This window comes from Triticum aestivum, chromosome 5B (genome assembly GCF_018294505.1).
Source record: "Triticum aestivum cultivar Chinese Spring chromosome 5B, IWGSC CS RefSeq v2.1, whole genome shotgun sequence".
Taxonomy (NCBI): Eukaryota; Viridiplantae; Streptophyta; class Magnoliopsida; order Poales; family Poaceae; genus Triticum; species Triticum aestivum.
Genome location: NC_057807.1, coordinates 221,134,485 through 221,148,503, shown reverse-complemented (window position 1 = coordinate 221,148,503; position 14,019 = coordinate 221,134,485). Strand labels below are relative to the sequence as shown.

General features: G+C 40.8%; 1 protein-coding gene across 1 annotated transcript; it reads right to left on the bottom strand.

The window, feature by feature from the left end:
* Positions 1–277: 277 nt before the first annotated feature.
* Positions 278–10,571, bottom strand: LOC123111089 (uncharacterized). The gene is made up of 7 exons (XM_044531773.1): positions 10,225–10,571; positions 8,696–8,956; positions 8,456–8,561; positions 4,981–5,104; positions 4,157–4,891; positions 1,538–3,509; positions 278–979 (listed from the first exon to the last, which is right to left on the bottom strand). The coding sequence occupies exons 2-7, from the start codon at positions 8,880–8,882 to the stop codon at positions 558–560; spliced, it is 3,546 nt and encodes a 1,181-aa protein (XP_044387708.1). The 5' UTR covers positions 8,883–8,956; positions 10,225–10,571; the 3' UTR covers positions 278–557.
* Between the last annotated feature and the right edge of the window lie 3,448 nt (positions 10,572–14,019).

The following is a 14,019-nucleotide window of genomic DNA, read 5'->3' as shown; positions in this document are numbered from 1 at the left end:
GAGTTAATTATTGGGGACAGGGGGACAGGCTGGCAAAACAGCAGTAGCCACAGATACAATTGTGAAGCTCGGCATCAACCATGTTTTGGCTTTAGAGGTCGCATATGACCTCGGATTTGAGATGTTCTAGAAAGCAAAATTGTTCGTCTCAAAGAAATAGACAACTTTATGCTATCACCTTTAGACAATTTTGAACACTTTTCCCTTCGGGGTCAGTCTTGCGAATCGTGACGCTTAGGATCGCATACATACAAGCCACGTGCGCTGCAGAAAAATATGCTAAAAATAGACATTTAATCTAGTATTTGGACAAACCGCAGTGGATCACATGAAATTTCACACAGGAGGGAAAAGAATTTACAGAAAGAATAGCTCGCAGTGCAATTCTGTTGCCTAAAAAACAGAAAATGCACTATCGTCGAAAAATAATCTAGAGACACGTGTGGAACTCTATCCGTTGCTGATAGCGATTTGAAGCAGGCTGGCGCAAAGTAGTGGTTTTGCGTGCGTGTGTATCCCATGTCTCTTTGGCATACTGGATGGTTGCCTGAAGTAACTTACATAATTACACAGTTGCACTTGGATTCCAACTTTGGAGGTTTCATATTATCAGATGCCCTTGTGATTCCTGAAGCAGAAGGTACAGGTGAAGGATCTTCGACGATGGATTCTTTTTCAGCGGTTTCTGTGATGGTTGTTGTTTCACCTTCCAATCTTTTCCTTTTAACCTTACGATTTGGGGTTCTTCTGTGGGGCAGCTTAAGGAAACCATCCTCGTCTCGAATGGATTTCCCTACAATGGTAACAGTTGGTCGAGGGCGTTCTGATTCTTGCTCGTGCTCCAGTGCAATTGTTGCTGCCTTGTATGCCAGATCATGAACGATGGAACTACACAGGAGAATTGTATCAGTAGCTTCTTCTAAAGTGAAACACCTCTGAATCTGTTTCCTCGACCCTTCTACTGCCTGAGGTGATTTTTCTGCAAGGTAGAGAGAATGATTAGGTTAAATATATATATTCACTCACACGGAACAAATATTCAGTGAAGAACACAACAAGAGTCATACGTTATGTCTAAAAGAAAACGTCAACTGTACCTAGAGACTGGTATCATAAATGCAACAGCATATTGGATGTGAAGAATGTATAAACCTCATCTCGATAATATTTCCAGTCGCTCATTTATCCATTATGTTTCTTCTCCAGACCAAAATGCATGTACCAAAACATACTGATTTTTCTATCGTAAAATTACTATTAGAACTATCATTCAGGACTTTCTTTTCCTTATACTACACATTTTCTATGTTTTCCTGACATATGCATAAAGTAATAATCAAACATGCATGCCGGAGACCATGCTTTCGTCTTTAGGACAAGTAAAGACGATTCTCAGAAAGACCAACTAAAAATGATTCTCAGAAACATGAGAAGGACACAGCACACAATCGATGAATAAAGGATGAGTTCTGAGAGAAAAAAGAATTTCAGAAGCTTGATTAAGTTAAATGAAAATTAGAACAGCCCAAATACATACCATCGTTGGGAAGTTCTATTATGCTAGTTCCTGTCCTAGAAACCAACACATCTTCCTCTGAGATGGCAGAAACACAACAATCATCCAAGATGTGTTCCTCAATTGAATCCTGAACTGCTTCAGACTGAGACTGCATTATAAGGTTATCTAAGTTCTCCTCACTTGGATATTCTGGAGTGCCAGCTAAACAGCACTGAACGGTATCAGAAGTATCTTCATCTGTTTTTAGCATGCAACTTCCCTCGGCAGCTGAAGATTCTTGAACATTAATTGGCTCTTCCATCTGTGACAAACACATATTAGTGCTGGAGTGATCGTTATCAGCCATCCTACCCATATTAATTACATCTTCTGTCTCACTCGACCTATCAATGCTCGAGGAGTTCAAGTCAACAAGGATGTCATCATTGACAATAGGCCGTGCAGTGGACAAACACTCAAGAGCATTTGACACAGCATCCTTACTAGAGCCATCTTCTCCGGTAGAAACCACAGTTCTTGAAGCACTGCTTTCCAAAGTGTCAATTCGGGAACAAGTGTCTTCAATCGCATCACTCTGATGGCAAAGTGAAGCTGAAGAACCACTAACTGACATATCTGACACCGAAGCTATGCTTTGATGACTCATAGTACTACTTAGTTGAGCTTTCTCGAAGTCACCCTTCTTACTGCTACTATGGCGCTCAAAGCGTGCATCTGATTGCCTTGAAGATCCTAAATCAATGGAAGAAGCTGAAGAGCTGTCACGTCCAAAGCTACATTTCATCATATTTATACCATCTCTTGTATAATATGGTTCAGAACAAACAATATTAGTAGCAGCTAGAGCCCTCCCTTCCATGATCTGCCATTTGTTGCTGCTTGATTTCTGGTGTAAGAGTACCGATATCCCAGCACCTTCAGCACTTTCAACCTTTGGAAACGGATGTATATTTGATCCCAGTTGATGAGAATTATCACCAAATGCAGTTTCAGATACAGCTACATTATGTTGGCAGTTTGACTCGCTAAGGCATGGGGGTAATCCATGATTGCAACTACCCATTTGGCCTCCATAAGGGCCATGCTCCGCTGATGTTGGTTCTGTTTGTTGATGATTACTTACGCTAGATCGACTAAATGAAATATCATCTTCATTTTCCAGCAAGGAGTCAGATACATGATAGGGCCTCATATTCTCCTCATGATTCACTACTTCCTGCCCCAGCAGCATGTCCTCGTCTGTATCCACCATTGACTGGCCTGGAGGACATTTTTCTGTACAATCCGCTGAAGGTTCATTGTTCACTGTTTGATGACCAAGAGATGCAAGTTTGCTGTAGTCTACACTATCTGGGGCCATAGAAGGTTCAGATTCAGTGTAAGGCCCAAAATTTACAATTTTATTATCATGTTGATGTGCTTCTGAAGTCCATAACATACGGTCTGCAGAAAATCCTCCAACCTTTGAAGAGCATTCTTCGCAAGAGTCACCTTTTCCATCCAAATCCATCACATTGAAAGACATCCCACATCTACTGCAAGTAGCCATTTCACCATGTCCAACCTGAGAACTATTTGCACCATCATATGCCGTTTGATTAGCTGCCCATCTTTCCATATCAAAGTCATGTTTATCACTCTTCACGTATTTTACTTGGATGGGCGAATCTTCTACATGTTTTGTGTTCTTATTGAAACTGGTTTCTTCATTCAACTCATCCAGCTTATCAAACATAAATATGTCCTCATGAACTCGAAGGCCGTCATCTGCTTCCCATTCACCAATAAGATCCTGTTGCTCTTGGTCGCTTTCCACATAAGGGCCAAAAGTGGCACCGTGCTCAGAGCTTGCATTACTGCTAGTTGTCATAGAGGAATTGTGTGAGAACATAGGCTTGTGCACATTATTTATTTTGCCAGCACCAAATGTGGTGGCAGGGACACTTGATAGAAGTGGCCGGAACCTATCTTGAGGACCTTTCCGATGATCCTAGAAAAGTAAGAACACATTTCTCATCTTAGTCGCAATTTAAGAAAATCTGGAACACACTAAAGAATAGTAAGGTCTCAACTTGCAGTAAAAGCACATTGGACGCATCACGCAAATAAACAACAGACAACCAAGGAGTAATTATTTTTGGCAGAATAAGCTATACTAATTTGTCGAAGAAAGGATAAGAGAGCAATTTACTGTATCATACAATATCTGATTGAATGAACACATTCCAAGAGTTAAGCAACTTGGTCACAAAAGGTAAAAGAACCTAGTCAATGGAGCAGGAGCATTTGCCAACCAAATATTCAGGATAAACAAATGTTTTTGTTTCAACCAACGATTTCTTTTAAGCTATTATGTGACTGTTAATTCATAAAGGCATCCGTCCAAAGCACTTGACCACTCAATACAGTTGGTGTAACCGTTGTTTCCTTGTCAAAGTATAACAAAAGAAATTTACAGAAGCCCCTGGATTCCTCCAAATGGGAAGCCGCAACCGCTAAGAAAGTAAAAGGGACTAAACCAGTGTAACTGAGTAACTGAATGAATAAATTGTTAAATATGCTATTCAAATTTACAATCCATCATCCTACTAAAAAACAGGACAACACTTTTTTAGGGGAAAACAGGACAACACTTACCATCAACCAAACAGCAGAATCAAATGACCATTTTGGGGCTGAGATAGGGGAAAAATTCTTGGACAGCTTCTTTGATGATGCAATACTTCTCGTCTTCATCACTGCCAAGCTCTTTTTTACAGCTGGGCTGCTGGAATAGCCAATAGATATAGACTGCATTGAGTCCAGATCATCATCACCAGACGATGTTGCAGAAGCTTTGCTGTGTGTGCTCAATCGATCTCGTTCAATGCTATGTGATGAACTGGCTCTTCTAGTTGGAGTAGGAGACATTGATTGCCTTCGACCTCTTGAACCTGTATCTAGTCCACTGAAAGATGTAGGAGATCCACCCCTTGAACGGGATACCGAACGATCTGGTAGAGATGTACGAAGGTTTGGAGGTGCATTATAAGAGAAAGCAGGATCATTGGACTGCCATCCTTGAGGTTTTGGGGAAGAAGATCTGTGATTAGCTTTAACTGGAGAGGCTCCCCTTGTTCCATTTAATGCTGAGCCACTTGAACCAGTACTCATCCTTCTAGAGACTGGACTTGCAGACCTTTGTGGAAGTGTCAATATCTTAGCAGCTGGAGGAGTTGAAGGTCTTCGCGATGGCGTTGGTGGTTGAACAGAAAGTGGTGGGCTAGCACGAGAAGCTGAAATAGGCGATTTTGTCCTTGCCATAGAGCGTGGTGACAGGCTAAGCCTATTTGGGCTTGCACTGCTTCTGCTAGACCTTTGAGCATTATCCATCTGTGTATGGACAATAGATAACAAAACGGGTGGGTATTTCTTGCAAGCCCGCATTAAGAATTCAAGAGCAAAAACTATGGCAAACATACCGTGGATGGCCTCGAGATTTGCACGGCCTTACTCTGAGCCCTACCCCTGGAAGCCTGGCCAACAGACCGTTCTTCTTCGTCATCTAACGAACGGAAAAGTGGAGTCTCTGGAGGAGTCAACAGCCTATTAATTGAGAAGGTAGAACGCGATCAAATCGTTTACACATGCAAGATTTGCATATGGTAAATGTAAAAGTATAATCTGAGCCAAAGATGTTTAAAGTAATTAAAATAATTGTAAGAAACATCACAGCACCATATTATGTTCAAGTCTATGCTAAAATTCTGGGAAACGATAATCCAAAAACATGAGTAATTCGTATTGTAGTTACCCATCTAAAGCAATATATAAATAGGGCATTTGTTAACCTGCTTTAAACCAGGGGCGAAGCTGGAGGAGAAAATCCTTGGGTTTACCTCTGCTGGTTATGGTGCAATCTTCCACTAATGAGCAGTGTTAAAGACTAATTTTATGAGTGTTTGATCTTTGATGAATTTCATTGGGTTCACCTGAACTGAACGCTTCTACCAGCTCTGCCCCACTTTAAACACGAAAGGTATTATTATGTTCTTAGATTATCATTCTGCAATGTTCCATCTTACTACTGTAGCAAACAGCGACCTTCGTTCAAGCCTTTAGCCAACAACTTTGTACTTACGAGAAACATTGAATGGAATATTTAGTTATTCCACAGACATGGATGCCTGAATAACTATTATGAAGTCACCGCACACTGAACCTGGGTATACCCCAGACTGGGCCGGATTTCAGGCCAGGCTTGAAAAAGCACAGTGCTCTGAAGCACACCAAAGAACTGTATTAGTTATAGCAGTTTTAAATTGCAACATTCATCAAGAATGGTTAATCATTAATTATACCTTCTGTATGCAGTTTTCTTATGTACATATGACTCGAATACAAACTACAGGATGATTAAGCGAGCGTTTTTTTTTCACATGTAGATCGTCGAAAACCTCATGAGCCACAATGAGGAGTAGGTCATAGCCCTACGTAGGGTGGGAGTGGAGTCGCATCTCCGTGCCTACCTGCGTATGACCCATGGAGCAGATTAAATCTCGTTGATTTATACTGCTGGGCAAATAATAAAATAGTGCATCTCATTGTCCTCTTAATAATAAGCCGGAGGTGCTAGTCTGCTTTGTTCCATTATTGAACCTTAGGCCGACCACGATGTAATCGGTGCCCCCATACGTCAAAATGTTACCACCTCATCTGTGATGCCCTGAGAAAATTTTAGCACCGCTCTAGCAGTGTGTGTTTGCTTGTAAGAACGCGCCCCGTATGTCACAATCAGCTTATAAGGTGGCAACTCTAACCTCCATTGACACAAATTGGACATCCGTAAAGTGCGGAATTAGGCTAGCTAGCTAAGTCATCAACATATATGACATGGAAAATACTGATCAAAATAATCTTTTTTTTGCACTGTTCCATTATCTTGTTTCTACATTACCAGGGATCCCACATTACTACTGATCTAGTGCTACACTATGCAATCAGCATGTATGTATGACATATATGTACCAATGCCATGACTTTTTACAGTACAAAAATGCAAATGAGATAACAGGTTTGCAGCTTGTAAAAATGCCGAACCCGCACATGCATAAAGGGACTTGACCAGCCAATTTTCCACCTCACATCAGAGCAGCCTAGCACTCCAAATACTTTATTGATTGGACAACTAGGTGCTCCGGTTCCCTGATTTTTTTATCTGGTTATTTTTTATCTGGCATCGGCTGGGCAGTGCATGGCACCGTAACCAAATGCCCCAAAAGTTGATTTGGCACCGATTGGGGCATACCCTGTGGAAGGCCTTAGGAGATGCTCCCTCCAGGTCACAGATAAGTGACCTTTCGTTAAACTTTTAAACTTTGACTGCCAATATGATTTTACCTATTTGGATTGGAAATTTGAAAACCATATGTATAGGTTTGTTTACAAAAAAAAATCCAAAATACAATATTATACTTTTGTGGATTATATATACAATACAGTATAAATTAGTGGTCAAAGCTGCATCCTGAAGACCATGTCAATGTCCAAAACTCTACTTATTGGTGAACCGGAGGGACTACAATGAAGTCAAGGTGGTGTACTCTAACTATGAAACCCTCTAATACGAGTATCTGAACCATACTTTCCCAATTGTTACTGTTCCGGACTAAGCTTTCCTAATTCTATTTCTAACTCATCTTTCCCACTTGAAGTTATCTCCTTTCTGAACTCTTCCCAAGCCGACTGTTGAATCTTGGTGGCCGACCCGCCGCAATGCATCTGATGCTGGTTTAAAGCAACATACTAATGTCCACAACAGTACACATTCTTTTTTTACTTAAAATTAAGGAAAATCTGCATACCTTACAAATAAGTGAAGAGTTTAGGTATACTCAATTGTTATGACAACGGATTGTTTAGAGGTCAAACTGAAATGTCGAATGGAGATGAGGAATAATACCACGGTGCATGGAATTTAAACAACAAATCAGGGTCCAATGGAGCTTAAAAAAGGATAAATAAAATATGGCCATGATAATAGTAAAAAAAAATCATTCATTGAAATATACAGGCATTTATCACTGAAAATGCCTTTATGCAGATATATGACGTTGAGACAACTGAAGAAGAGGTTATCTAAATATTTCGGTGTTTTTTTCAATTGACTAATGAATTAGAATACCATGTTATCTTGAAGCAATACCACAAGTAGAGGACACAAACTCACAACAAAACAAAGATGAAAAAAATACCTCGCTATTACAAAACTTGTAGCCCATTGAAGCATTATAATGTGTGCAATCATATCAACCTTAAATCGAACCAAGAGATGGCATAAAGGGCAAATTACACTCGACAAAAATGAGGCTAAAGAGTTCCTCATGATGTGACACATTTCATCTACTCCCTCCGTCCCATAATATAAGACGTTTTTGCAAGCTAACATAACTTGCAAAAACGTCATATATTGTGGGACGGAGGGAGTATACAAAACAACTAATTCTAACAAGTATAAAGTATTGCATGGCTACAACTACAGAACCATGGCTGAAATGCCCACTGATCATCGACTTTGAGCTACCACCTACTGCGCACATGATCGATGATTGCTATTTTATGTAATTTTCTCTTCATTAAGTCCGGTAGCTAATTATCAAGACACTAGACACAAAGTGTGGATATTGTGAAACCATAACTGCGACTTGATTGATATTAGTTTCCTTGTCACATGCACACAGAGTTGTTTTAGTCGATCTTCTCGAAGTTAGATGGCTAGCCAGATTAGTTAGGGCTGGCTTCCAATAAATGTATTGGGCAGAGCAGATGGCAAAATAAGCAATAGAACAGCTAATCTCCCAAATATATCAAGCAGATGTTCATGACCAGCACAAGGCTGCATCAACCATATATTAATTAAAAGAAAGCAAAGCAACATGCGCTATTAAGTGTCCATACCACTCATAATCGTTTTTATCACCATCCACCTTAAGCAAATCATGGCTTTCCCCTCGTGCTGGGACATTGATACCAAGCTTAACATCTGGGAAAAAGCTCAATTTTGCTGGTAGACATGAATAAAATAAGTAAGTATTAATAGTGCCTCATTACAAAAATAAAAATAAACAAAGGGGTACAGCGAAAATAAAAATATAACCATATTATTGTATAAAGGAGGAGGGTGTCTATGAGCATTACAGATGGATTCATCAAAATCCTCGGATGGTTCCAGTAAGAAGTTCTCAATCTCAGTTTTCTGCATATCAGCGAATAATGTGAGCTCATCATCCTTTGGTTTAGCAGGCAGTGCATTCCCGAAATCATTGACCCTCCTGTGAGCAGATTCCCTTGAAGGAGATCTCCTCCTTGAGGGTGAATGTGGCATCTTTTATGGCTTCTTAATCTCTGCAAGTGCTTCTATGCTCCTTCTCAGACATCAGGTCCAAACCATAGCCCAAGCTGCAATATAGAGCAGTGTTATTCAATAACTAAATAAACCAAATTTGCACCAAAAGAGAAGGGGAAATGGTAGCTATGGTAGCACAAGACATGTAACCAGCAAAGAAGAAAAAAGGCATGCTGATTTCATCATGAATTGTCAAAAATAAACAATCCATCGTATTGTCAAATGAAACTATCAACCAATTAAAACAACAAAGCTATCATACTTCAAAAAGAACGAGCCAACTAAAAAGGTACTAAAAGCACCCAAAAGTTGGACCTGCAGTTTCGCCCACACAAGAACCCAGCCTGCTTAATCACACATCTCTGGATGAAAGCATCAGCAACACGGAGAGGGATTCCTTCAAAATAAAATGTACGGGAAAGCAAAGAACCAAAAGAGGGGCAAAAACTAACATTGCTATTCTTCAATCTAAAACACACCTATTGTATGCAACGAGTGAACAAACATCAAGACTTCTTTTTTTATGAAGGGTAATAATATTAATATCGAGAAGATACCAATTACACCCAGCATATGCAACACGGTATCAACAATTAGTCAAGACATAAGACCTAAAAAGTACATTATTTAGTAAAATTCAAAAGAAAACAAAAACAGTGATCAAAAAAGCAAAAGTTAAACAGAAATTCAACAATTTAGCACCACTCCATCACCCAAAACATGAAATTGCATCAGCCATGCACATACAGATCCAGGACGACCAGCCCTAAATCAACAAGGAGTAGAAAACAAGAGATCAATGCCAAACAGAGCAAACATAAATTTCAACTAAAAAATAATCTAACAACCAATAAGACACACAAAATAAAGTTCAACTTAAAAAGGACACAGCAAGCAAGTTCAATACACAATAAGAGTAGTTGTCCCATTCAATAACCACAAATTCCGTGGAACTGGGCACAAGAACGCCAGCAGGAACAAATTATGGACAATAATTGGCTGAAATTTACCACATTTCACACCTAAAACTACCAAACTGGATCTAACAAGCTAGTAGTATGAACAAAAAAAAAACAAGAATCATCAAAAGTCCACCAATTAGGGATAAATCTTACCCCCACGTCCCCGCATTCCACCTCTCAACCACTGCACTCAACTATCCCCATTCACGCACACAAAACCAAATAAAGAACCAAATCAACGACACCAGCGCGGTACGACGCTTCCAAAAAAAAAAGACAGCAGTAGTTCGAATCGCCACTCCACCCCAGCCACATTCCAACACCTGCAGCAAGAATCGGCCGCCCTGAGCCCAACTCACCAGCGTCGTCGTCCTCCGATCTCCCCCGCCGCAAGCGCGAGCGTCGAGGCAGATCCGAGCGCAGCCCCAGTGGACCCTCACCGTGGGGATGGGTGGGAATTCTAGGGTTTCGCCACTTTCTCCTCCGCCTCCGTCCTACCACCCCGCGCTCCTCTCGCTGTTCCTCTTGCTCTCCGTCTCGGCTATTCCCTTCCCTTTTGGATTCGTTGTCCTGCGCTGTATTGCTGCGGGGAGAAGCAAGCTTTGCTTCGGTTGTGTCTCCGTCGTGCTCTCGCAGCAGGAGGTGGACTGGAGAAGAAGTGGGTTTCCTTTTTCTTTTCCCTTTTGGTTTTCCACAAGAGCGACGATGGTTTCTTTTGTTTTATTAAGAGAAAAATAAAGGGAAGCTTGATCGGTTGTAGGTTGAGAATGGTGCCAAATTACATATTTGCCCTGTCAAATTACTTAAAATTACAGGGCTACAAGACATGTGGATTTTGTTTAGGACTGCATTACGTGCAGGAATAGAAAGTCTATTCATCGCCCAGGATGCAGAATAAGCTATTCTTCATTCAAGGTAATTTTACGATCATTTCATAAATAAATTACATATTAAATATAAATAATTAAATTCATATTAATTCACTGCATAAATTTTGGCATAAGAAAAAAATGTAGATCATAAAACTAGAAAAATTGCATTTTATGTACACATTACACTATGTTTTTTACATTTGTAATTTTACGTAACGTAAAATATTTCTTACGGCAATTATATTTTTCCTTACATTCTTTTTTTACATCTGAAATAAGATAAAATTTACGGAATGTAAAATTATGGTGCATTGATTTTAAAATAAAGGGGGTGGAGAATAACTATTTCTCACCCAGGGTGACGAATAGTCAATCTCCATATATATATAGACACACAGATATTAAAGTGGCTAAGCTAGGCTCAACCTCAAGTGTTTCAAGTGTTGAGTGTAAGTGATCTGTTTAATTGACACGTGTCTTTGGTTTTTCTATGGTCCACTGATGCGGAGCATCCTATGGGCATCACCATGTCAAGAGTCCGTTCGGCAAGTAACACATATAACATACACTTCACATACCTAAAGATGGATCATCTCCTTTACACGTGTTCACTTGATCCCTTTGAGGAAGATATACTACTTAACACTCCACCCGTGTGCATACACAGGTATTGTCGGAGCTTCACGGATGACGAGGAGGAGTACAAGCGCCATGTAATACACCATCCGCGAGGGAAGCATGAAAGAGGAGATGGAAGAAGATGGAGCCGTTGAAGCTACAGGATGCGGACATCCGGCCTCGATAGTTCAGACATCCGACATTCCCTCGGAAATCCAGCAGAGGAGTACAGCAGCAAAGGCCATCAAATGGTCGGACATCCAGCCAGTGCCCGAACATCCGGGGTGTTGCAAACAACTAGACATCCGGCCCCCAGCCCGGACATCCAGCGCATGTCTGCGCACATGGACAGGGCCCGAGGCCCATGTATCCCCCTCTCACTTACCCCTTCGTGGACTTTCCTATATATACTCCACCTCCACCTTCATACTAGGGTTAGAAAATATGATAGTGCATCTTTGTTGAGCTTTGCTCCTTACCTTCTCTTGAGAGAGAGAGAGAGAGAGACCACTCACATGGATTTCAAGACCTCCATGTGAGCATGTGAGAAGATCCCGAGGGATTCAAGACACCCTGTGTGGGAAGAATCTAGATTAGCAAGACCTCAACTCTTTTGGATTTGGGATGAACTCTACCTTATATCTTTCCCTTTGATTGTTCATATATCTTGTGGATCTATGTGTTTGTTAGTCTAGTGGATGTGTAACGACCAAACCTCGAAGGGTTTGAGTCTCTGAGCTTACTGTGCTAGTTCCTGGATCGACTCGATAGCACACACAATATAGATGAATACCAGAATAACAAGTGCATCATTTATTACAATGTGTGATCCAGAATTTATAAAATAAAACAATCTGCATAGCACATGGCTAGCTTTATTCAATCAAACAGCGGAAAAGTAGCAGAAAATAACGATGAGCCCACTAGCGATGCTGAGTGCAGACTCGCGACCCTAACAGTACCTTACTCTTCGTGTGAGTATCCTGCAACATGAGACGTTATAGGTCAATACTTTGAATGTATTGGCAAATTACACAGGAGTAATAATAAAGAAGACCTACATGTATATGCATAGTACAACAAAAGGAAGGCTTGAAGGTTAATCTTTGCATAAAGCTGATTTTGTCCTCACAACTATCTAAATCAAAATTTTATTTATTTATTTGTTACTACAATTAAATACACAAGGTTGAATTGGCAAGTCCAACTCCGACTCACCCATTATTAAGTTTCCCAACAAATTTATTAAGTGTCACATCTATCAAGATCATTCAACAACTATAATGGCATGGTGGCTCAAATTTGCCCATAACCGGGAGCACGGCTAATCATGATTAGTTTTAATACTCTGCAGAGTTTAGTACGCTTTACCCACTGGACCCAATCCGAAGATTGAGATGAAGTCTTTCATAAGAGGTTCCCTTAACCACCTGACAGCCACATCCCACCTATATATGCTACATCTGTCGACACTGTTCTGGGCAAGGGTTCCAACAACTGATCAATTAAGACAGAGCCCATATAGCCAGTGGCCGCACATGGAAGCTACTAGTCACTAAGTCTGTCTGATCTTTTTGAACCTGGGCGGCATTCCACTTAGGGTGCACTCTCATGGGCGCATGGCCTTAGAAAAGCCGCAAGACCCCATGATGCCTTCCCTCAACACCAAGCAATACCACTTCCGCCCAGAGGTGAATTAAATCCTTAAGTACTACTCATTTAGCTATATGTAAAATCCTCACATAAGCCCAGTGTATGCACAAACCAACCCCATCTACTAGCATAGCAAAGCTAGAACTACCACGATCTGCATTGGCGGGAGATAGCTCAGCAACATAGTACAAATATATAGTTTTCCTATACATGCATAAATTCATAGTGTGATATAGACTACATGCATAGAAAAACAATAGGTAAAGGATGATCAACATGTAACTTGCCTTGGTTCTGGTTCAAAAAGCCACACCCCTGACAATAACTCGTGTCGCACTCCGGACAATCTACACGTTTCACACAATCAACAAATCAATCACCGAAACTCAAATAAACCAACAATAAGAAAATCATTTCAAAATTCAAGAATATTAGCATAACAGCATGTACAAAATCATCTATATTGCACACGCAAAAAGAAACACTCGATATCGACAAACAGTATGGAAGTTATGGCCTTCGGAAGGTTTGATTCAAATTCAAACGAATGCAAATTTTGAAAAGTGTAAACATGTGAAATTTTGGTACTATGATAAAGTAATGGTTTTTTTTGAGTTCACAGGAAAAAGTATCACCTAAATTGGATATGTAGACTAAAAGATATAGATAAAAGGAGTTAGAGGAAGAATCTGAAAAAATAAAACAACAGAAAACTCCTGGTCTGGAATCCCTTTAGTGACTCCTGTAGCACTGCCATGTGTCAGCGCGGGATTGGCTCAGGTGTGCTATGCGCGCGTGGTCACCAGAGAGCAGAGGACGGCGGCGGCGCTCCTCCTGCGAATATCCGGCGAGGGCGAGGTGACAGGCGGATGCGACAACGTGTGGTGGAGATAATGGTGGTGTTCAACGGCGATGAGGGTCCCTCCGTGCACGACGGCAACGACGTGGACAGCGAGGTGCTCCAGCGGCGTCGGATGAGCTTGTTTCTCCCGCAATGCTGCGTTTTCGGCC